Genomic DNA, 23,380 nt, shown 5'->3' with positions numbered 1-23,380 from the left:
GGGAGAAGGGGGCGAGGCGAGGCGAGAGGGACAGGGATGGGCAGCAGGCCGGCCGCAGGCAGGCAACGGCCAGGCAGCAGGAGGAAGAGGTCCGCACACGTCGGGGGATGCTCGGGACGACGGGCACGGACGGGACAACTTGCCTCCAGCAGAGCAGCGAAACCTTGTTGATGTATTGCGTGGTGATTCGACGTGGCCGAGGCGGGATGGGAGAGAATCGGAGTTGCTGGTGGCAAGGGCGGTTCACATCATCGCGGCAAAACGTGCGCCTTCGGACAGCTGTGTGCAGGCGGTGATGGCACCTTGTCGGCCGACAGCGGTGGAGGATGAATGATGCCGTGAAGAGGGAGTTGACTCTTAGCGTCAGATTTTGCGTCGAGCGGATTTGGCTTTATCGCCTCCCATGAACACGGCCTACGGCGAGTTGTGGTGGGACGTTTTGCACCCACGTGATGAGGCTAGCTCTCCTCTCTGCTGCCAGGCCTGCGGGCTGCAAAAAAGCAAGCGGGCCAGGCTTATCGATAGCGAAGCAAGGCTGCCAATCGATAGGTAAGCATGCCTCTGTCGGCGTCTTTTTTTTTTCTCGAACGTACAATCGACGATTGCCCGACGCTCGTGGGAAAAAAGTCGGACAGAAACACAGGCTCCGCGACGATGATTGTAGGTTTCTCACGGTCGTGCACCCCGTGATTGGTACTGACATCATGGCCAGCGCAAACAAGCACGTCAACGGCGCGATTATCTCTATCGCCGGGCTCTCCTGCTACGGGATGCCGAGATTAGCGAGAAGAGAGCGAAGCTGCGCGAATCCCTCGCATCGGGGAAACCTCTCGACTCGTCCATCGCCAACGACAAAGCGCTGAGGAAGGACTACCAATACGACGAATCCTCCCGCGACCTCGGCGTCAACGAAGCGCTCGATCTGGACGATGAGTACTCTCAGCTGTCGGGCATCATCGACCCCCGCGTCGGTGGGTTTCCCCTCCTCTCGATGTGACGGGCACGGGCGACCGGACCAAGGTGACTGACATGCTCTTCTTCCGTTCCACGCAGTGTTGACGACGTCCCGCGATCCGTCGGCCCGACTGTCGGCGTTTGCCAAGGAGATCAGATTGTTGATTCCCACGTCGATACGGATGAACCGCGGCAATCTCATCCTGCCCGACCTGGTCAAGTCGTCGCAGTCGGCTGGATTGACCGACATCCTGCTGCTTCACGAGCACCGCGGAACGCCGACGGCCCTGACCTTGACCCATTTCCCCCACGGCCCCACCATCTCCTTTTCGCTGCACAACGTCGTCCTGCGGCACGACATTCCCGGAAGCTTGCGGGGCACGGTCAGCGAGTCGTACCCGCACCTCATCTTTGACGGATTCACGACGCCGCTGGGCCTGCGCATCGTCAAGATACTGAAGCACATCTTCCCGCCGCGAGACGCCATCACGGGCAAGAACAAGGTCGGAAGCCGCGTGGTGACGTTTAAGAATTTCGAGGACAGCATCGAAGTACGGCATCACGTCTTCGTCCGGACCGGCTACGACAGCGTCGAGCTCGCCGAGGTCGGGCCCAGAATGACGATGCGACCCTTTCAGATCCGGGGCGGCACGCTCGAGAACAAGGACGGCGACGTCGAATGGCAACTGACGCAGTACACGCGGACGGCGAAGAAGAAGAATTACCTCTGAGGAGACGGGACGACGACGGTGGAGGTGCGCGCACGGGAAGCGAAGGGTGTCCCCGGAGCCGCTTTTATCAGCAGCAAGGGCCGGCCGGCACCTGGGATCGGGCCTCGCGGCAGCATCAAGAATTCTCGAGGCGAGCCACGATGCTCGCACGGCATGGCACGTCGTCCGATGCCATGTGGAGAAAGCCGCTCCGTCGCGATGAAAACGACGCCTTCGTGACACTGACGGTCATGTTGATCATGCCACGCAGGGGATCGTGCTTGGACAGGAGTAGGCCAGGATTGCTTGTAGTGGCCGTTGGAACATGATGGCTACCAAGCGGCCTTGCTGAAAAATCCTGGAGCCTCGACGAGTGGACCAGGTTGAAGGCTGGCCGCCGCCGCTAGCGGTGCTCAGCCAGGGCATTCGTCTCGCTGGACACCAACCACCTCCGGGTATTACCAGGTACAACCAACCACAATATACACCTCAAGTACGAAGTACTAGGATACTTTAGTCGAAGCAAAGAAGCATGTACCAATTCAGAAGGCAAACATCTGAGCTCCGAATTTTGCCTCTACAGTACCAATTGTCAAACACACCTATTTAAATACAAGGAATAATAGATGGTGAAAACAGCTTGGGGCACCATAAAATATCAAGCCACACTAGGCGGGGACGATGGCGTCGATCAATGAGGCTGTGCGATCGGAGCCCGGAGTGGCACTGCAAGTAATACTCCGTACAGCTGCAAGTACAATTACAAGGGCCTATTTTTGGACAGCGGTGGCAGGGCCGACGCCGCAGCCACAGAAGGGTGGCAGGCGGAGTTTTGGTGGAGCCTGACCTACTGTAAGTACAGTACTCCGAAAGTAAGTACAGGTACATGTACGGCGTACCCTACGTAACCAGGTACTGTACAAGTGCCTGTACAGTACTGTGAGCGCAACGGTATCTTATTGGACTGCGACACAACTGGTTCCCTGCAGATGCGGAGGAAATGCATGCCAAGTAATTCTCCGTAATAGAGAGTATGGAGTAGGATGCATCGCCCATGTAGGGATACGTACTCGTACGCAAGCAGGTGGTTGCCCAGGAGCACATGCAAGTACCAAAGGGTATCTTTTGTCGCCAACCTAATAGGTAAGTAAGTATGGTACCTACTACCATCAGACGAGCTTGTACTTGTACATATACTTTCATAGTACGGAGGAATGCACAGCCGAATTGTTCGTTCTCCACTTGCCGCCGCAAGGCCCAGCCTCATCACTGGTTGGCTTGTTGCCTGACGTAAGTGCTCCCTACTGTAGCCCGTGATACTAAGTAGGTATAAGTACATGTAGGTACAAGTAGAAGTACATGTAAGTACAAGTACAAGTACAAGACCGTACTGTAATTTCTGCAAGTGCTTATTACTAAGTAAGTAGGTAGTTCAAGGTGCCTACTACCATTATTACAGCTACATCCAATGTGGATCGATCGAGCTTTAACCGCTATACTTACTTATACGGTACGGCGTATTAGTAGATACCTGAACCAACCTCCCTTCCCCCCCCCCCTCCTCTACTCCTCCACGACTCTTCTGTTCCGGAGGTCCCGCCACCATGTAATGGATGCCTAACGCAGTTGACAGCGGCAGTTGCCTGGAAAGAACTGAGAGCTTCCTCGCGAATAAAACCAAACAGACTCTTTCGTCTGCCCATTCTTCTCCTAACACCACCACCAGTACGAGGCACCCAGTCGTCCATCATCTGCCTGCGGCACTTTCTCCTCATCCCTCATAGCTCTTCAAGAAGAACGCCCCGCACCGCGTGTTGATAGTCCTCTTCGTCCCTCCGTCTAGATCAACGGCAAAATCTCCTGCCCGCCATGTCGCACGGGCAGCAGGACCAGAACCCGTATCAGCATGGCCCCACGCAGGAGGCGGCGTACGGCCAAGGCTACGGCCAGGTAAGCAAGCAAGCCCCGGTGATGCTCAGGCGTTTTCGTTCGAGGTCCCCTCTCGATGACGTGCTAGAAGCCACTGAACATGCATGTGTCCATCGACCGACGACACGAGCTGACTTGACCCTCCCGCGCAGGCATATGCTCACGGGCAGAACCAGCAGTATGAAATGCAGGACTACGGCAACCCGTATCAGCAGCAGCAACCTCAGCAGCGGCCTACCCTTTCACAGCAAGACTTCCTCGCCCGCGTGGGAGAGCTGCGCAACGACATAAAGAGCCTGACGAACCAGATAGAGCACATCGGGCAGCTGCACCAACGCGCGCTGAGCGGCACCGATGGCAGAGCGAAGCAGGAGCTCGACGGCGTCGTGGCCGACACCCAGATGCGTAACGAGGGCATCAAGAACGGCATCAAGAGCCTCGACCGTGACCTCGCGAACACGAGCACTTCCGACGGCAGCCGCAACACGAAGAAGACGCAGCTGCAGTCCCTCCGCACCTTTTTCAAGTCCGAGCTGGACAAGTATCAGAGCATCGAGCGCGACTACCAGCACAAGTACCGCGAGCAGATTGCGAGGCAGTACCGCATCGTCAACCCGGAGGCGACGGAGGAGGAGGTGCACCAGGCCACCGAGGCGGATTGGGGCAACGAGGGTGTCTTTCAAACTGCCGTACGTCTGCTCCATCCCCCCCCCCCCCTCCCCCGCGTTTTCCCTTGCCCGCCGTGCATGGCTAACGACGTCCGCCGCGCAGCTTCGCTCGAACCGTACTGGCCACGCAAGCTCCCTGCTCGGCAACGTCCGCGCACGCCACGGCGAGCTGAAGGGCATCGAGGACACCCTGTACCAGCTCAGCCAGCTCTACGAACAGCTGGCCGTCCTCGTCGATCGCGACGAGCCAGTCGTCCAGGCGGCCGAAAGCAATGCGCAAACAACGGTGGAGAATATCGAGAAAGGCAACGAACAAGTCAAGCTGGCCAACGAGCACGCCCGCAGAGCCCGCAGGCTCAAGTGGTGGTGTGCCATCATCACCTGCGTCATCCTCCTAGCCATTGCCCTCGGCATTGGCCTCGGCATCTGCCTCACCGGAGACAGATGCAGCCGCAAGAACTAAAATGATCTCGACAGCACCGCGCAGTCTCTCGCTTCATATATACCCGGTCTTGGCCCGTGATGCGCATGCCGCCAAGGGCAAGGACTGTGACAGCACTCCAAGGGGACGGATGGCCCACCAGATGCCACTCGCGTATTTTTTTTTCATATGGCGAGTAAGTATGCAAGCCCAACTACCACGGCTTTCCTCGCAACCAAAATGGACGACGGCTATGTACCTGTCCTTCAACCCTGTATTGGCATCAAGGAACCGAGGGGACGGACATGACGCCGTCTTTTGTGCGACGGAAAAGGATGATGGAGGAAGGGCAGGACTCTAGGGGTGCGTGGACTGCCGAATGTGCAACCTGCACGCGCGCCGACCTGCCCAGAGGCCCGTCGGATGGGCGCCTGACACGGATCCGGCAGGACGGCAGAATTTCTTGATGAAATGGCAAGACGCTGTTATTTCGACGCAGATTCCCACGGCGCAGATGCGACGAGACGAGAAGATCGAAACGAAATGTAAAAAGTCTCGAGAACGTGACAGCGTCTCCCTCGTGCAAGTTCCCGTGCGGTGCGGAGGCATGAATGCGTCGTTTCGGAGGGAGGTGATAATATGGATATTGTACAACTATGTTTTCATCAATCTGTATGCAGCACGCGGCCCTCCCCGGTCACCTTTCGGCGAAATCAAAACGACTCCGAACCCCAGGGGCTAAGAAAGACCATGTTCACTTCTCAGGACACTGGATAGCCGAACGGTGGGCGAACGGGACGCTCCTCCCAAACTCATACAGTTACCGGCAACCAGTGCGACGGGCTCACCCTCTCCCAATTTTTCGTCTTCGTACCGAGCGAATGCCCATGATCCGTACGGCGCTCTACGCACCCATGCGGAAGCCGGGGGGGCCACCGCCGCCGGCGAGCTTGGCCGCCAGCTTAGGGTACTTTTCCGTCACCTTGACCTGCGTCCTCGTCGCCTCGGCGTACGAAAGGGCGTTGACAATCTCGCCCTCGGTGCGGGCAAGCTCGGCGGCGCGCTCAAAGTAGACGAGCGCCTCGGTCACGTTGTTCTGCTGCAGGAGGAGCTGGGCCATGGTGGCGACGGCAATGTCGCACTCGGGATCAACTGGACGAGGGAGTCAGCGCCGGCGTCCGCATCGGTTCCGCTCAAGGAGAGAAACGTGGGAGGAAATAAAATGAGGGGGGGACGGAGGGAAAGGGGGACGGAATGAAAGGGGGACGCACTGATCAGGGCCTTTTGGCAAAGCTTCTCGGCCTCGCCAAAGTCCTGCTTCCATTGGAACAGGGCGAGGGCCTTGTTGATGAGGGGAAGCACGTTCATCGACATGGGCTTGGACTGCTTCTCCATCTCCATGGCCGTGTCAAACTTCTCGACGGCCTCGGAAAACTTGCCCTGGTCGAGCAGGAGCTCGCCGTAGTAGTTGTAGACGTCCGGCAGGGTCGGAAAGTTCTTGATGCACCGTCGAAAGGTGGCCATGGAGGAGGCGATGGAGCCCATCTTGTACTGGGTGACGCCGAGCTGGATGTGGGAGAAGATAAAGTCCTTGTCGAGGTCGATGGACTTTTGGTAGTCCTTCTGGGCCTCGGACAGGTCGCCCTTGATGAAGTTGGCCTGGGCGCGGTGGTAGTAGACGTCGGGGTCGTCGGGGTTCTGGCGGAGGGCGTCGGCGAACTCGGCCTCGGCCTTGTCGGCCTCGCCGAGCTCGAGGTTGATGCTCGCGCGCTTGATGTAGCTCTGGGCGAGCGTCGGGTCGAGCTCGATGCTCCGGTCAAAGTCCATGGTGGCCTCGGCGTGCTTGCCGAGCAGGGTGCGCATGGTGCCCCTGAGGTTGTAGGCGAGCGCCTCGTGGGCGCCGAGGTCGCCGAGCTCGAGGGCCTCCTCGAAGGCGAGCCTCGCCTGCTCGTACCCGTCGGCCGTCTTCTTCTCGAGGCCCTGGAGCCCGAGGCGGAGCTGCCCCTTGCCCGAGGCGAGGTCGAGCTCGGCGGCGTCGTCGAGCTCGGCCGGGCGGGGGCGCTGGCGGAAGCTCTGGAGGTAGTTGCCGACGAAGATGGGGCTCGGCAGCTTCGGCGGGCGCGAGGCCATCATCTCCTTGGCGCGGTGCTCGGCAAAGACCTTGAGGAGGCGCTCGACGGCCTGGGCGGTCGAGTCGCTCTTGAAGTTGTCGATGATGCAGGAGGCGGTGAAGTCGAGGAGGGCCTCGGAGTACATCTTCTGGTGCTCGTAGGCCGTGGCGCGGCGGTTGATGGCCTTGACGTACTCGGCGTCCATGTTGATGGCGGCCGTCGTGTCCTCGATGACCTTGTCCCACTCGCTCATGGCGCTGTGGCAGGCGGCGCGGTTCGAGTAGAAGACGGGGTCGGGCTTGCAGAGGATGGCCTGGGAGTAGAGGCCGATGGCCTTGTTGTAGGCCTTGTCGCCGTAGGCCTTGTTGCCGGCCTGCTTGAGCCTCGCGGCATACTCGTCCCGCTGCTCCGGGGTCAAGGCGAGGACCGAGTGTTCATCGACGTCCGGAAGGTCGGCCTCGCTCTCGGCCGAGGCGGCTTGGTGCTGGGCGGCGACGGCCTCCTTGCTCTCGGAAGCCTTGCGCTCGGCCTCTTTCCGCTTCCGCCTCTCCTTTTTGCTGAGCTTCGGCGAGGGCGTCGGCTTGGTCTGGCGGATGGTGAGCTTCCGTTCCACAAGGGCCGGGGTTGGGGGGGAGGGGGGGGGGGGGGCAACTTGACGTACCAAGTCCGAGTTGAGGTAGTAGACGACGCCGGCACCGGTGACGGCAACGGCGACGCCGGCGATGGTGTAGACGACGGCCTTGTTCTTCGAGACCCACGAGGTGATGCGATCCCAGGTGGAGGAGGGGGCATCGATGGGAATGACCGTCGGAGCGGCGGCTCGAGGAACCGAGGGGAGGGGATTGGACATTATTATCCGGAGCGCGTAGGAGCTGCAAGCAAGCAAAGAATGAAGGAGAGGGAAAGGAGGGAGCGAGGGAAGAAGAGGATGGAAAGAGTCAAAGGGGCCGCAGGAGAGGTCGAGGTCCAGACGACGGCGGGCCGACGATTGAATGGGCTGGTGGCTGGACGAGGCGTGGGAGGTGAGGAGAGGGTTGGATGGATAGGATGGTGGACGATTCGGATACGCGCAAAAAAGCTGCGCGATGATGACCGAGGATTCGATGGCGGTTGGCTCGAAGAGGGTATTACCCAAAGCAGCATAGCTCCAGTTAATTAAGGAGGACAAGTGCCTGTATTCTTGATGACATGTACAAGTAATGTGAGCGTCACAGCGCGACCGTCGCGGCCTGCCAGTCCCAGAAGAGCTAGCGCGAGAACAAAAGACGGCCGTTGTAGAAATTTAACAGCTCAATACGGAGTAAGGGGAAGCACTATTTCCCGCACGCCCATGACTGACTCCTAGACGCTAGACTGCGTTTGTATTCTTGCTTTTTTTTTTTTACTGTACGGAGTACTGTCGAGTAATACATGACACTGACGAGTACGGAGGATTAGAGAGCATTACGGAGAAAGTACGTAGTATTTGTACTTGTGATACGGAGTACTCCATACGTGCTACTTGCAAATAGTAATAGTAATTGTAGTCAACTAAGTACTGTACTTAAGTACTGGTAGTATTCATACCTGCACACTCGGTTACCTACGTGGTACTGTGAACGATTCCCTCAGTACCTTGGTACCTAGTACCCAAGCATACAAGTACAGTAAGTACGTACAGTGCACTCCGTACCTGCCTATCACAGGTACTTGTGCGCCTGCTGTAGTGGCACATGTTCCTCCTCTGCAGGTACAAGCACGTACCTGTTCGGAGTAGACCTCGTAGTACGGAGTACTTGGATGCATGCGCGGAGCACCAGCCCGCCGCATGTACACCAAGTTACGCATTCTCCTCCTCTGCAAGTACATCCACGTACCTGTTCGGAGTACATGCCGACCTCGTGTACACTTTGTTACTCATGTTCCTCCTCCACGAGGACAAATAGGTACATCACGTAATACAGTATATGTTCGTAGCACCTGTCCACCACATGTATTATACCTGCTAGGCAGTTTTTCTTGTACACCACACCTGCTGCTCCTCCTCAAGTACAAACGCGTGCATGCTCAGAGTATCTGTCTACGCCATATGCCTGTTCTTCGATACACATACACCTCCTTTGCCGGTAGAAACGTGTACATGCTCCGAATACCTGGCTACCACATATACTTGCTTATACCTTGGTACTGTAGCCAAGCACATGAATATGCTCCTCCTCCGCAAGTACAACCCCGTAATTACACGCTCAGAGCACCGTCTACCACATGCACTTGCACCCAATTACTCACTACTAGGTTCACATGCTCCTCCTCCGCAAGCTCAACCCGTAATTACATGCTCAGAGCACCCGTTTGCCACATGCACTTGTACCTACCTAGTAGTTACTTGCCACGTACACATGCTCCTCCTCCGCCAGTACAAACGCGTACATGCTGCGAGTGCCTGTCTACCCCATGTACTTGCACCTAGTAGGTACTAGGTACACGTGCTCCTCCTCCTCAAGTACAAACACGTGCGGGTTCGGAGTACGGAATGGACCTACCGAGTCCTTCCATGCATGTGCAGAGTATGGCCTACCCCTCCAGACTACTAGTAATTACCTGTAGTACCTAGTACCGTACCTATTGTGGGTAGTAGTAGGTACTAGGCACGTAGTATCGCCGACTGTGCACATCAACTCAAGCACAGCACGTCAACGGTCCCCAGGGAGCCGATGTACTTGTAGCATAGCATAGTACTTACTGCATGCCCTCCGTACACGGTGCACACGCAGAGTTCAACGGCAGGCAGATGCTACTAGGTAGACTGATGGTACGGACTTCTATACCGTGTTCCCCGCGCCATCCATCGCCAGGAGAACAGCGAATGGAGGCCTGTGTCCCCGGGGAGGCGCTGATCCGCATGTGGTTGTACAGTACTAATCAAGTAGCACGACGTGACGGCGCCAAATGTACATGTCCGTATCTTGCACCTACCGGTGCGGTACCTGCACCTACGACGAAGGCTGCGCAACTACCTCCCAGTACATGCACGAGTACCTTTGTATACTTTGGGCGCGACCGAGAAGCTTCTCGCTGGATTCTCGCCCTAGTGATGCTGTCGCTGGTCGGCGGTCGGCCTGCAGTCGCATCGTTCATGTCCTCGTGGCCTTGATGGCTAGAAAGGATGCTTGATTTGTTCATGCAAACCAAGAGGTGCAAAGGTGCCATCTTCGCCTTGCGTCTGCACATGTGCGAGTACGTTGATTGCGTGCATGCCGACGTGCTGTACTTGGATCCGCCCTGCGCACGATGGCGTACCTCTTACAGGCCCCCGCCGCAGTGGAAGCCAAGGCCAATACATGGTGTACCGGAAAGGAAGGCCGCCAAGGTGGCGATTAAGCGCTGCGGCAAGACAGAGAGTGGCGAGCTGGAGGAGGGCGAAAGGCTGGGACGTCCATGGACATCAACCCTCAATCAGGGCCAAGCATTGCGGAAGATTGCTCAAGAATCTCTCGTTCATCCGGCGAGAACCTGGCGAGAGAGCGACCCGCAGGTGGGGGGCCAAGGCACGTTCAGCAATGGTCACGGAGCGGGATGCTTGTTGCCAGAACCGAGTACATGTACATGTCACATAACAGCAATCTCCTCGTATTGTACTTTGTATACTGTACAAGCAGACCGACACCTGTCCCTACTACTAGTAGGTATACTTGCTGTACTTCAGTGCTTGACACCAAGTACAGTACAGTGCTTGACAATACAGTACATGCAGAGTACGGAGCACCGAGTGCTTGCAAGCAAGTACGGAGTAATTCATTGTACATGTAGGCATCTCAATGCATATACTCGTAGCACGGAGTAATTACAACATACTTACCATCACAACCTACCGACCCGAGTACCTGGACGCGACTGTCCATTTTTTCACCGTCACTTACTCGTACAGCCATGGTGCATGAATATCCCCGGCGGCTGCGCGGCCTGCTGTAGCCGCGAGAAGTGGGTCGAAGCGCAGATCCGATCGACAGTACTTACGGAGTACGGAGCACCAGTAATTAGTAAGTGCACAGCACCTAGGGCAGCCAAGCCAAAGTGTCAACGCTTCCCCTTTCCCCTTTCCTTGTCATTTTATTTTGTATTCTCGCGAGCGCTTGCATGTACTCTGCGTCTGCCATCGTGCCGTACGACGGCGTCTACTTCAGAACAGGACCAAGACGGCAAAGGCCATCGTCGCCAACACAGGGTCTGGCTGCCGGTGCGTGGCGAATCCGCTCTAGTGTATGTGCAGTTGAGGTATAGCCCGCCAGCAATGGCGGGCCCGGCATGCGCAGCCAAGGTACCTAGTAAGTACTCAGTAATTACAAGTGCATGTAAGTACTACTGTATATCGCATGCAAGTACTTGTACAAGTCATCACTAGCAAGTGCACCATACAAGCAGGCAAAACGGCAAGTACTGTACTCCGTACATGCAAGTGTACTTACAGGAGCTGCACTCATGGCATGTGCAGTCAAGGTACAGTATTCGGTGCGGAGTACTCCGTAGTGGGTAATAATTGCCATGAGGCATGGCGTATGTGCGAGTAGCCATGGATGCACTGTGCATTACGTGGGCGGCCTCATTCATCATCCAGCATGCTGCCGACGGTTGCTCCGTACCATTACATGTATGTACTGCAATGCAAGTACTTAAGTGCCGACATACTTAGGTAGGTACTTGTGTGTGCATGTACAGTACTTCACATGCAGTGTGAAGGAGGCACGGCAAGTGTACGGAAAACCAATAATAGTTGTACATATACTTGCTTGTACTCCGTACTTACGTACCCGGCAGAGTGCTCCGTACAGTGCAGCTAATTTGCCGGCACTTACTCGTACTCCCCGCAACCCAAGTACCCGTCATTGCCTGAGGCATGGGGCCCGCGCTTGGCTGAGCGAAACCGGCACTTGCCGTGACCGCCGTGGAAAATGATGGCCTTGGGCAGTCCGTCCTTCCATCGACAGCTTCTTCCCTCTTGCCTGCCTTTTTTTTTCTTTCTCTTCCCAGCCTCATCGCCTCCCTACTTGGCCAGCAAGCCGAGAATCAAAGGGGCTTCGAAAAAAAGGCAAAGTGCGTCGTCTTGTGTCGTGCATGTGCCCGTGCCGCTCATCTTCTCGTCGATTCATCATCGGTAGACCCTCTCCTTCATTCCATTAGCTCCTAGACCTACCCGCCCGCACTCGGTGCCTGTTCCTCCACGGCGCCCTCGCCGCGAAGCGACCATGGCCGACGCCGACTTTTCCCTCTTCACCTCCATTCGGTACGATGTTCGCCTCAAGGGGGTCCCCTCTGGTGACCTCCGTCACGCGGGGTGGAATTTCGAGCAGGAATCTCCCTTTTACATGCTGGACTATCACCGAGACCGCATCCTGCGAGCCGCCACTCACTGGAAGTGGAACGAGGCCATCGAGTTCTTCTCCGGCAAGGAGGGCCTCTCGACCCTCGCCAAGATGGCCCTCGAGTCCGTCGGCGAGTACGAGACGAAGCCGCTGCGGGTGAGGATCGTTGTCAACGCCGACGGCAGCATCAGTTTTCACAAGTTTCACACGCCCGACGTGCCCTTGGAAAACCTGCTTCCCAAACGTCTCCCGCCCCCCGGGGCGCCCGCCGCCGGCAACGATCCCGATCCCTTGCCGACCGTCACCCTCGTCGTCGACGACGGTCGCGTCGCTCGCTCCGAATTCACCCACTACAAGACGACGCGGAGAGCCATGTACGACGCGGCCCGCGAGAGGGCCGGCATCGGTCCCAAGGACCTCAAGGAAGTCTTGATGATCAACGAGGACGGCCTCGCCGTCATGGAAGGCAGCACGACGGCACCCTACTTCTGGCGCCGCGGACGTTGGGTCACGCCCCCCGTCGCCCCCGAGTTTGACTGGAACGAGGGCAGCGGCGGCCAGGACGGCACGTCGAGGCGCTGGGCCCTTCAAAGGTGACTATGCCCCGCCGCACCCCCTTCCTTGCGACGAGCCGGCTGACACGAATTGCGAGCAGGGGCCTGGCCGTCGAGGAGGTTGTACTCGTCGATTCCTTGGTCGATGGGGAACACTGTTGGATCAGCAACGGCGTCGGAGGATTTCGCCATGCCGTCATCGATCTGAGAAAGGGTGATGCAAACTAATTTCGGCGCCGTGAGGATTTTGCGCCACGCCAGCAAGCTGCTTTCTGCCTTGAATGGGTAGTGCCGAGACCGCCATGACTATGCGGCAGGGCATCGATAACGGGGGGGAAAGGAGGCCCCGCGTGAAGCGCTAGCCAGTAGCCTCCGAGGGTCGCTCTCGTCGCGAGAACGGGACACAAAGGCTGCCACGCGATACCCCGATAGGAATCTCCACACCGCTCCCGGTGCGATTGCACATGACGATGCCGGACACGAGAATAGGAAGTTTTCATCATGTCGAATCGTTGATGAGGCGAACCATGTCCTTCGCCTTGATCGGTGGCCGAGAGGTTGGCCATGGTCAACGACGACACGTGCATCGGCATGCAGCCTTGCATTATGCGTGGGAGTCGAATAACTTCTGCCACGCAGTGCTTAGTCAGCGTCCACAATCCATGTTCGTCTCCGTCCCATTCGGTCAAACCGGTCATCGTGATGCCCGTTGTGCCGTGGACAACAGGGAGATTGGCAAGCATTGACGGCGGGAATGGGACCCAGGCAACTGCGAGCCCAGGATTCCCTACTTGTAGGTGCATGGTGCAATCAGATACGCTGGTCCCATCATGATGAGATGGGGTATGTTGTGTCTAGCGTTTGGCTCTACCCATGAAGCACGATGCGATCGATGGTTCCATCCCCTTCCTCGGCCCGACCCAGCGCCTCCCGTCAAAAATACCACCGCCAGACCGCTCGAGCGACTCTCGAATCGGCATGGCTCGTAGAAAAGGAACGCTTCCAGGCGCCGAACCCGTCCAGGCGCCGAACCCGCCTCGTCGACGCATCATGAGTCCTCGCGTAGACTGCTCACGCTTCCCATGCCGATGCTTTCTTCGTATTCCGTCCAGCGCAGCGCCTCCTCGACGTCCATGACAAAGTGCGACTCGCCCCCGCAGAGGGCGACGATGCCGCTTCGTTCCATGAGCTTCCACACGGAATGGTCCCGCCGGCTCGGTGGCCGCGAGAAGAAGACGCGGACGCCTCGCTGCCTGTAGTCGCGCACGATCTCCTCGAGCACCTGGGTTCCCGACCCGTCCATGGAGGTGACGCCGTGGATGTCGAAGATGATGTTCCGATTCGACTCGTGGCTGCGGATCCGGGGCAGCGCCGGGTGGGCCTGCGAAGTGCCGTAGAGCTCGAGCCTCCGCAGTCGCGATTTGAGCTCGCCCGTGTTGGCAAACGTCAGCGGCTCGGGAATCTTGACAATCAGGCACCCCTCGATGAACTCGAGACTCGGGTGGTCCGACTCGGCGTTTTCGAACCGGTTCGTGCCCGGGATGCGACCGAGAATCTGGATCCTCGGTCTCGTGCTGTGCTTGATGACGAGCAGGATGGAGATGCCGACGCCGAGGGCCATGCCCAAGGTGAGGGAGTAAAAGATGGTGGAGAGAAAGATGATGGCCATGAGGAGAAGCTCCCTCCAGCCGCGGATGTGCACGAAAAAGGCAATGTCGTGCGGCGCCTCCTCTATCAGCGACCAGGCGACGACCGAGATCATCGACGACAGCACCGGCTTCTGCGAGCGTCATTAGGAAATCCGCGCCCGTTCGTCGGCGGGTGCGCGTGCGGGCAACGTACCGGGAGGAAGTAGAAGTGGGGCAGCAGGAAGATGACGGACAGCAGGGAGATGAGGCTGAGGAAGATGGAGCTCATGGGCGTCTTGCCGCCCGTGCTCTTGTTCACCTTGCTCCTCCCGTAGCCGCCAAAGGCCGGCAAACTCATGAAGCTCGCGCCGACGAGGTTGGCGACGCCGAGGGCGATCATCTCGCGGTTGGCGCTCAGCTCGACGCCCTGAATGGCACCGGTGCCGCCGAGGCTCTTGGCGGCGACGGAGGACTCGAAGAAGCCGAGGAGGGCGATGAGAAAGGACGTGGACATGGCGGCGCGGATGTGACGCATGTGCGCGAGCTGCAGGGGCCAGCGAAAGGCAAAGAGGTTGCCCGTGGCGGACTGAACGGTGCCGAGGATGGCCACTCCGTGCTTATCCCATCGGAAGTGGGCGCAAAGAATGGCCGAGGCGACGACGACGATGAAGCGATCGGGGATGAAGGCGACCGAGGGAAACCTGCCCTCGAGCCGCCTCTTGAGCTCGCTGGACACGGCGTCAGCTCGCGCTACGACGGCCGAGGGATTCGCAAGACGCGACGCGGGATTCTCACCGGCAGATCATGATGACGACAAAGCTGATGGCGGCGATGGCAAAGGTCAATCGGTGCATCTTGCCGGCATTCGCCACCATGAACATGATCTTGTCGACGCTGCTGCCGTGGCTCACGCCCTGCTCCTCGGCGAGCTCGACAAGCCCGAGCTCGGGGATGAGCTGGTCGACGGCGATGACGAAACCGATGGCGCTGATGAAGCCGCGCAGGAAGGGCTTGCTCAGCACGCTGTCGAGAAAGCCCAGTCTTACGAGCCCGGCGATGAGGACCATGGCACCCGCCATGCCGGCGACGACACCGCATATCTGGCCGTGGAGCAGACCGTCGTCCTCGCCGTCGGCACCGGAGTCGACGCTCTGCTGGACGACGGTGCCGACGAGAAGGGAGCCGGCGGCCTCGGGTCCGACGACCATCTGCGGGCACGAGCCTAGGATGGCGTAGATGAAGGGGTTGAAGACGAAGGAGTAGAGGCCGTGGATGGGCGGCACGTGGGCGAGGTTGGCGGCGAGCGAGAGGGCCATGGGGAGGTAGAAGGAGGCCATGGTGAGGGCGGCGATGACGTCGCCCTTGACAAAGGAGACGCGGTACTGGGTGATCCAGTTGAAGAAGGGGATGTAGTAGGCGAGGTACCTAGATCACGTCACGTCGCCCGTCAGCCATGCGTCACCCGCGCGGGAAGGGGACCGAGGGTTCGCGCGCACATCATGGGCGTGAAGCGGAAGCCGGCTCGCTGGGCCAGCTCGATGCTGTGGTCGACCTTTTTCGACTTGATCCTCCTCTTGAGCCACCTTTTCCAGTCGTCGGTGCCGACGAAGCTAGAGATGGCGCTGTCGAGGCCGCCCGAGGGGGCCTCGGACCAGGCCGTGTCGCTGCCGTCGAGGTAGTCTTCCTGCGGCCCCGAGCCGGCGGCGGGACTGTCCGGTCTCGGGCTGAAGGTTCCATGCTGGCATATGCCCGGGTGGGCCGACGAGACGTGCGTGCGGAGGGGTCGGGGCAGCTCGTCGCGTTGAAGCAGCGGCGTCGACTCGACGGCGGCGGCGGGACTGAGACGCGTGCCGTTGCCGGAGCGCGGCGACGAAGGGGGTCGGGACGAGGGCTCGCTGTCGTGGCCGCCGGGGCCGAGACCGACGTTTCGGCTCGAGACCGTCTGGCTCCGCCGCAGGTTGCTCGGTTGCAGAGGCCGATGATCGGTGAGACCCGAGTTCTCACGACTGTGCGAGGCTTGTCCCGACGACATGTTGAAGCGGCCGTCTTCGTCTTGCAGGCATCGGGTGCGAGGAGGGAGAGGCTCGAGGCTCGAGGCGAGGAGGGCGGGCGTAAGGAAGGGAGAGGCAGGGAATGGGATCGCAGGGTGGTTGCGGTTGCGGTGGTTGAAACGCAAAAGGACAGGTAATGAATGATGAGTTAGTCCAAGTATCGCGAGGTACAAGTATCGTGTATTTCGAGGTGGATTTCGAGGGGTAGTTATTATGAAGTGGATTTTTGTAGCGGATTTTTGTAGTGGATTTTGCAGTGGATTTCGTAGTTGATTTCGTAGCGCTCATGTAGGTGTACTTGCCGTGTATTCTTTGCATGGAATTCGTGATTGTACTGTACAAGTGCTGCAGGTGCAAGTGTCGGTGTGCTTGTAGGTACACCTGATCCGAACTGTACTCCGTACCATGTACTAATATTGTACCTGTACAAGCCGGAGCAGGTGGCACGAGAGAGGGCAGGTACGGAGAAATCGGGTCTCTGATCCCGGGCCGCGGCACGGAGACGGAGGCGCTAGTGGCGGCTAGTGTGTTCTAGGCAATACTTGGCGGGTCATGCGTTCAGTTGGGGGGGTTTGGTTCTTGGGGAACGTGCGACATGTCAACACGTCTTTTTTTCCTTCCCGCCGCCGCTGATGGTGATGATGATTGTCGAACCAGCTTCGTCGACATCGACATGCAGGACGGCGTCACAAGCAGTTGCGAAGCCTCCGGGCTGTCCTCCCGCACGGGGGCAAGGGTGTTTGCGGGCCAGGGAATCCGGCCATGTCGAGGTCACACTCCATGATGCCGCGACCTCGATTCGGGTCGAGATGTGGTCGCACAGCATATCGGCCAGCACCGGCCACGCACGCGGTCATGCACACATGGCCATCCATGGTCGGTAGCAGGAACAATGACGGTAATAGGTGTTGGAAATCAAAGCGTGCCGAAACCTGGTTGGTGGCCATCCCATGATCCGTCGTCCCGAGAAGCCGAGGTGCCGTCATGGCGGGTGAATGGCCAACCGACCTGCTCTCTCCCGTCTCGCTTGGGCCGAGCACGCCCGCGACGGCAGCGGGCTCCGTCGAAAATGGTGGCTGACCGTTGCCATCGGAACGCTTCCACCAGGGCCGCTGTCCGTTCCCGTCGTCGGCTCATTCCTCGGCCGCCCGCTCTCGTCGTTTCGTGCAGGGCGGGTGGAGGAGACGAGAGGCAAGACGCATCACACCATCTCATTCACAAACAAGCCCGCCATGCCCTGGCCCGTGCCGATGCACATGCTGACCAGCAGCATCTTCTTCTTCGTCCTCCGCAGCTCGCTCAGGCCCGTGACGACCTGGCGGGCGCCCGTGGCTCCGAGCGGGTGGCCCAGGGCGATGGCACCACCCCGCGGGTTCATCTTGGCCCAGTCGAGCCCGAGCTTGTCGCGGCAGTAGACGGCCATGGAAGCGAAGGCTTCGTTGATTTCCACCACGTCAACGTCGGCGAGTGATATGTTCCACGCCGAGAGCAGCTTCGGGATGGCGATGCTCGGCCCGATGCCCATGATGCGGGGTGCGAGGCCGGCGACGGTCGAGCCGACGTATTTGGCGAGCACGGGCTGTCCGAGCTTGACGGCCATGGATCGCTTCATGAGAAGGAGGGCCGCCGCTAGGTACGAACCGTCAGCGGGCTTCGATGCCTACCCATGCCACCTCGTATCGTCGGCCTCCCGAACAAAGGCGACCGACGCGAGGAAGCGTGCGGCGTGGATGCGGGACTCACCTCCGTCCGTCACCTGACTGGCGTTGCCGCCCGTCGTCGTTTGACCCCACTGGGGAAAGGCGGCGCGGATCTTGGCCAGTTTCTCGGCCGTCGTGCCGGGTCGGATGCCCTCATCCTTTGTGAGCGTCGCCGTCGTCCATTCGCCATCGGGCCCCTTGATCTTGGTCGTGATGGGCACAATCTCGTCGTCAAAGTAGCCCGCCTTTTGTGCATTTTCCGCCCTCAGGAAGCTCTCGGCCGCGTACCTGTCCATTTCCTCCCTCGTGATGTCAAAGTCGCGGCTGACGTTTTCGCTCGTCCACCCCATCGGCTCCATGCAGTCGGCGGCCTCCTGGCTGGCGCCGAGGACGGCCTCGTCCAACGGCTTGTCGGGCCGGTCGCCGCCGGCCGTCATGCTCTCGGCTCCAATGGCGATGCCGACCTGGATCGAGTTGTTGGCGATGGCGTGGGCGATGTCGGCCGTCGCCTTGAGGCCCGAGGAGCAGAATCGGTCGACCGAGTAGGCGCCGGCTGTGTTGGGAAACCCGGCGGCGAGGGCGGCCGCTCGGAGCTTGTAGGCCGCTTTGCCATCCGAGACCTGTCGTGACCGGATGGTTAGGCTTTAACGCTCCAACGACGCGTGGCGGGCGCATGGACGAGTGTCTGGGGGGGGGGGGGGGGGGGGGGCTTACGTTTCCGAGAGCAATGTCCTCGACGAGGGCCGGGTCGAGGTTGCTGCGGTGATTGACCTCCTTGAGCAGGGCGTAGACGAGGTACTCGAGACTCGTGTCCTTGAAGCCGCCCTTTTTGGCCTTGGTCAGGGGTGTCCGGATGGCGAGGGTGATGACGACATCGCCGGCATTCTTGGACTGACTGGCCAGATGTTAGCTGGACTGCAGGACATGCACACCGACGTCGAGGGGACCGGCCGCTTCGTACATGCTGCTCAGCGACGAGCCCGGCGCCAAGTGCCTCAGGATGGAACCGATGCGTTCGACGGCCATGGTGGTTGTTGCTATTGATGCCCTGTCGATGCAATGATGCGTAGGCGGCAGACGGATTGGCGGCGTCGACAGCGTTGGCAGGATAGGAAGTGTGCGTGTAGGGGAAGGATTGATGTCATGGCGTTGGCCGAAGGCGGCATCCACGTTGCTTGGTCACTCCAGCGTGCCGAGGTGCCCTTGCTCGACCACGTCCTGGGTTTAGCGCTTCTTATGGGCTCCAGCCGAGGCAAATGTGCTGTAGCAACCGGCACAACAATTTTTTTACTTGGTGTGTACTTACTTGTTTGAAGTACTCTGATGTATCTTGGCGTGCCGGACCAAGTACTCTTACGTACCTACCGTGCGCAATGGAGGTGTATTTGGTCTACCTACAATACTGCAAGTAATTGCCAGATACAGTACGGAGTATGTACTAGGCATGTATTTGTCGTAAGGTACTCGTACTACTCGTAGACTGCAGTGCTTCAGTTGTACTTGGGTGTACATTGTTGTCGGTTCATGTCGAGTACAACTAATACGTCTTAGCTACCTATGTACTAGCTTATTTGCACTTGCACTTATCAAATGTACTTCAAATGTACTTCAAATGCACCTGTCTACGGAGTGCTGTGACCTCTCTCTACATTGACTCCTGTAATTACTAGACATTCATATTACCTAGTAGCAATACCTACTCACCTACTAGTACAGTGGTTACCTGGTGGTTGTCCATCAACTCGACGACCAAGCTGTATCCGGGCCGGCTTGATCCGACAATACGTGTTCTAGAATGATCGAATGAACCACGTCGACCCCTCATACGTGTGCCGAATCACCCTCCCGCATATATATCGTCGCACTTCCAATACCGAATAAGCGAGTCCCCAGGTCAGACATCGGCGTCGGAGAGACGGACCGCCCACTACCCATGAACCATCGATTCTCGCCCCCCCGGTCCCGTCTTGGGGACGTCCTCGGCCCCGGAATGCCATCTGTCGGGACCATGCATCCATCCGTCCACCTGTGTCCCTGTCCCTGTCAATGCTCATGTTATGCAGGCATATGCTCGTCGACGCACACGCCTACTCGATCATACGCCTTTGTCATCCATGAATCGGCGGAGTACGTAGCAGATGGATGATCGATTCGGTCGCCGGAGCCGCTGTGGCCTTGCCGAGCTGGTGCGACGGACAAGACTGTCCGACGAGATGCCGTCTGGTCACGCCCTGTCTCTCTTTTATTGTTCCCCCTTTCCTTTCTTTTCCTCGCAACGCCCCTAAAACTCGTATACCAACTTCGGCGCGGCCCGAATGCTATCCAGGTCGCTCATTCTCCAGAAGAGTACAAATCTCGACCGCGATGCGCTCATGGGACCCGATTCTCGCCGTGCCCTCAAACCATGCTCTCGAGAAGGTGATCAGTTCAACATATCTCGTCTCGTGTCGTTTTCCCATCGCTGTCGACTCGCATCCTGCACCATACGCAGGATCGGTTCTGCATTCTGCAGTCTCCTGTTGTCCTCCAAGTCTCTCCTCTTGCTGACGGGCTGTCTGCCTTGATGGGCCCACCTTGAGGAGATCCGTCGGCTGCATAGGCAATTCAATACTCCTTGCAAATGCCAATACGACGTTGGGCCAATTCGACGTTGCATTCAACTCGGGAGCCACAACGCTTACTTACTTGTACACCTAAACGTACTTGCAGAACTCGCATAGACACACGTTCGCCTTTGTGCCTCATCCTCACGGCAAGGAAAAGCAATCTTCCACTTCATCACCGCCGTTTGCCGCTCGTCCCTCGGCCCTCCTCGCTCGGCATCCTCCCGGCCGCAATTCGCCATGGTCAGCGCTGCGTCTCTCGTGGGCCTCTTGTTGGTGCCGGCGGTGCTGGGCTCCCACTCGTCATCCAAGCGTGGTCTCTGCTTCACTCCCAACATCCACCACCCCGAGGACAACAAGCTGTGGTCGCAGTCGGGGAGTGCTCTGAAGTGGTACTACAACTACCAGAGCCTCCCGTCGCCAGCCTACTCTAGCCTCTCCCAGGATGAGTTTGAGTTCATCCCGATGATGTGGGGCATCGGCCAAAACAGCAACGATACCGCCTTCTACGATGCGGTAAGGAAGCTCGTCGACGACGGCACCAGCATCAAGCACGTTTTCGGATTCAACGAGCCCGATGGTCCCCGAGCCCAGGGTGGCAGCGACGTGACGCCGAGGGACGCCGCGCAAGCGTGGGTCGCCAACTTTGAGCCCCTCGGCAAGATGGGCATCAAGCTGGGGCTCCCGGCCTGCACCGGTGGTTGGGGAGGCTTGCCTTGGCTGACGCAGTTTCTCGCCAACTGCTCCGAGCTCGTCAGCGCCGGCGGCGAAAGGAAGAACTGCACCTGGCACTTTCTCCCCGTCCACTGGTACGACAACTTTGAAGGGCTGGCCTCGCACATTGGCGAGCGGAGGGCCGCGTTCCCCGGCGCCGAGATCTGGGTGACGGAGTACGCGTACGCGCACCGGGACCTCGCGGCGACGCAAGAGTTTTACAACCAAAGCATCGACTACTTTGACAAGCTCGACTACATCGGACGCTACTCCTACTTTGGCGCCTTTCGCGCGAACAAGGCCAACGTCGGACCGAACGCGGCCTTTCTCAACAAAGGCGGCCAGCTGACGGACATTGGGTCGTGGTACCTCGGCTTTCGTGCGACGGGCGTGAAGCCCGAGAGCGGGCCGGCGTCCATGGCGGTGCCGAATCTGGCCTTTGCGGGAGTCGGCCTGGTCACCGGTCTCATCGCCAGTTGGCTGTAGAGACACTTGCTCGGCCCAGGCGGGTGCTTGCTGGTCCGTCACCCTTTCTTGGCTCCATCGGCCGGCACCAAAGATTCGCCGGACGCCTTGCAACTCGCCGAGGAAGGAAAAATCCAGAACGTCGCATGCCGAATCGACGCACCTCCCATCCTGAACGCTGCATCTCGGGCAAACTATTTTTACCTTTAAATCTTGCGCATGGCCAAGGTCTGCATGAGCGTCGGCATGGTCGACGTATTCTTAGCTGGAGGTATTACAACAACGCAGTAGCTGTGCGGTACACGCCGACTTGACCATGGAATCACCTGGAGACTACTTTGAAAATCGTCTGCTTGTCTCCATACAACGGTCAATACAATGATACGATGACGATCAAAGTATCTGGCAACGGAGGCAACGACGACGCGTGGTGCGGTTCAGAATACGGCCAATGCACGAGAGGGTGCTTGAACCGAAGGAATTTCGTTCCCCTTTCCGTTTGGCATGTCGCCTACGAGCATACTTGCACCGGTCGCGATCGGTGCCTTTGGTCCTGCGCGCTGCGAGGGAGGGAGGGGAGGTCTCGTCACACCAACAAATTACCGAGACGTCCCAGCGGTCTTGGAGGCAATCTCTCCGACAAGCAAGCATTCTCCAGCAGGGCAGGTCCAAGTGATCACGCCACTGGGGAAAATACACGTACACAGCCTCAGATCCAGACCTGTTTCCATTTGCATATGAAAAACGACGAAAAGGACGATGCTCGCTCCGATAGGGATCCAAGTTCCATCGACTGCTTCCTTCGACGAGACCGGAACCGGGCCAAGATTTTTAAGCAAGTGACGAGCCAAGCGGTCAAGGTGAAACACAAATGCACGAATCTTGTGCTTCCTCGTCGCACGATAGCACAGCCTCCGCGAGAAGGTCTTGGTGGAGAGAGCAATATGATATTCCATCGTCTTTGGGGGATCTGGTTGCGTCGCCAACGATCCACATGTCGAGCCCGAGGCTGAGTTGGAGAGTGGTGAAATGGAGAGGCCTACTTTCTTTTCTACTTCGATGCCTGCCTATACCTGCCTATATCTGCTCATGCTGATATAGGCCGACCTGCACGTGCTACTTTCTATGAGTAAGTACAGAAGCAAGTACAGTATGGCTACATGTATCGATGCTTACGTACATGTACTTGCAGTAGTAGTACGCTGGCATACAGCATGCCTACGTATACTTATTTATGAGCATATCGAGCACGTTCCGTTTCCGCGCGAGGAGATTTCCATGCCACCGAGCCTGGACAGGTACTACTTGATCCCGGAGTCTTTGACGACTGGCACAACGACGGGCCGCAACGCACACCTCGGACGTTCAACGCTCAGACATTGTCTTGCCCCATAGAGCCGAAACCGAATCGGTGGGAAGAGGGCATGCACGTGCGCGGGTGCAGGCACATGAAGCATGCATCGTCAATGGTACGGCTGGGATGATGAAACCTGCATTTCAGCGGCACGTGACGGGTGATTGAATCATGAGCCA

At 58.4% G+C, this 23,380-nt stretch overlaps 7 protein-coding genes across 7 annotated transcripts; 4 read left to right on the top strand and 3 right to left on the bottom strand.

Annotated features, from left to right (window-relative positions):
• Positions 1–654: 654 nt before the first annotated feature.
• Positions 655–1,685, top strand: DCS_05344 (U3 small nucleolar ribonucleoprotein IMP4; the record flags this gene model as incomplete). The annotated part of the gene is made up of 3 exons (XM_040802650.1): positions 655–660; positions 713–971; positions 1,054–1,685. 3 exons carry the CDS (start codon positions 655–657, stop codon positions 1,683–1,685), a joined length of 897 nt encoding a protein of 298 aa, XP_040657683.1.
• Positions 1,686–3,533: 1,848 nt separating this feature from the next.
• Positions 3,534–4,724, top strand: DCS_05343 (ssoi; the record flags this gene model as incomplete). The annotated part of the gene is made up of 3 exons (XM_040802649.1): positions 3,534–3,614; positions 3,746–4,282; positions 4,365–4,724. 3 exons carry the CDS (start codon positions 3,534–3,536, stop codon positions 4,722–4,724), a joined length of 978 nt encoding a protein of 325 aa, XP_040657682.1.
• Positions 4,725–5,586: 862 nt separating this feature from the next.
• On the bottom strand, positions 5,587–7,643 carry DCS_05342 (mitochondrial outer membrane 72K protein; the record flags this gene model as incomplete). The annotated part of the gene is made up of 3 exons (XM_040802648.1): positions 5,587–5,834; positions 5,954–7,379; positions 7,455–7,643. The coding sequence occupies 3 exons, from the start codon at positions 7,641–7,643 to the stop codon at positions 5,587–5,589; spliced, it is 1,863 nt and encodes a 620-aa protein (XP_040657681.1).
• A 4,372-nt stretch (positions 7,644–12,015) lies between these two features.
• Positions 12,016–12,729, top strand: DCS_05341 (Aminotransferase, class IV; the record flags this gene model as incomplete). Its single annotated transcript, XM_040802647.1, has 1 exon — positions 12,016–12,729. One exon carries the CDS (start codon positions 12,016–12,018, stop codon positions 12,727–12,729), a length of 714 nt encoding a protein of 237 aa, XP_040657680.1.
• A 1,005-nt stretch (positions 12,730–13,734) lies between these two features.
• DCS_05340 (uncharacterized protein) lies at positions 13,735–16,346 on the bottom strand (the record flags this gene model as incomplete). The annotated part of the gene is made up of 4 exons (XM_040802646.1): positions 13,735–14,466; positions 14,529–15,042; positions 15,110–15,739; positions 15,811–16,346. 4 exons carry the CDS (start codon positions 16,344–16,346, stop codon positions 13,735–13,737), a joined length of 2,412 nt encoding a protein of 803 aa, XP_040657679.1.
• Positions 16,347–17,051: 705 nt separating this feature from the next.
• DCS_05339 (acetyl-CoA acetyltransferase) lies at positions 17,052–19,091 on the bottom strand (the record flags this gene model as incomplete). The annotated part of the gene is made up of 5 exons (XM_040802645.1): positions 17,052–17,477; positions 17,573–17,994; positions 18,109–18,685; positions 18,780–18,960; positions 19,027–19,091. 5 exons carry the CDS (start codon positions 19,089–19,091, stop codon positions 17,052–17,054), a joined length of 1,671 nt encoding a protein of 556 aa, XP_040657678.1.
• Positions 19,092–20,908: 1,817 nt separating this feature from the next.
• On the top strand, positions 20,909–21,868 carry DCS_05338 (F5/8 type C domain protein; the record flags this gene model as incomplete). The annotated part of the gene is made up of 1 exon (XM_040802644.1): positions 20,909–21,868. One exon carries the CDS (start codon positions 20,909–20,911, stop codon positions 21,866–21,868), a length of 960 nt encoding a protein of 319 aa, XP_040657677.1.
• Between the last annotated feature and the right edge of the window lie 1,512 nt (positions 21,869–23,380).

The sequence above is a fragment of the Drechmeria coniospora genome, chromosome 02, assembly GCF_001625195.1.
Source record: "Drechmeria coniospora strain ARSEF 6962 chromosome 02, whole genome shotgun sequence".
NCBI lineage: Eukaryota > Fungi > Ascomycota > Sordariomycetes > Hypocreales > Ophiocordycipitaceae > Drechmeria > Drechmeria coniospora.
Note: the sequence above shows the minus strand (reverse complement) of the source record. Positions and strands in the feature narration are given on the sequence as shown.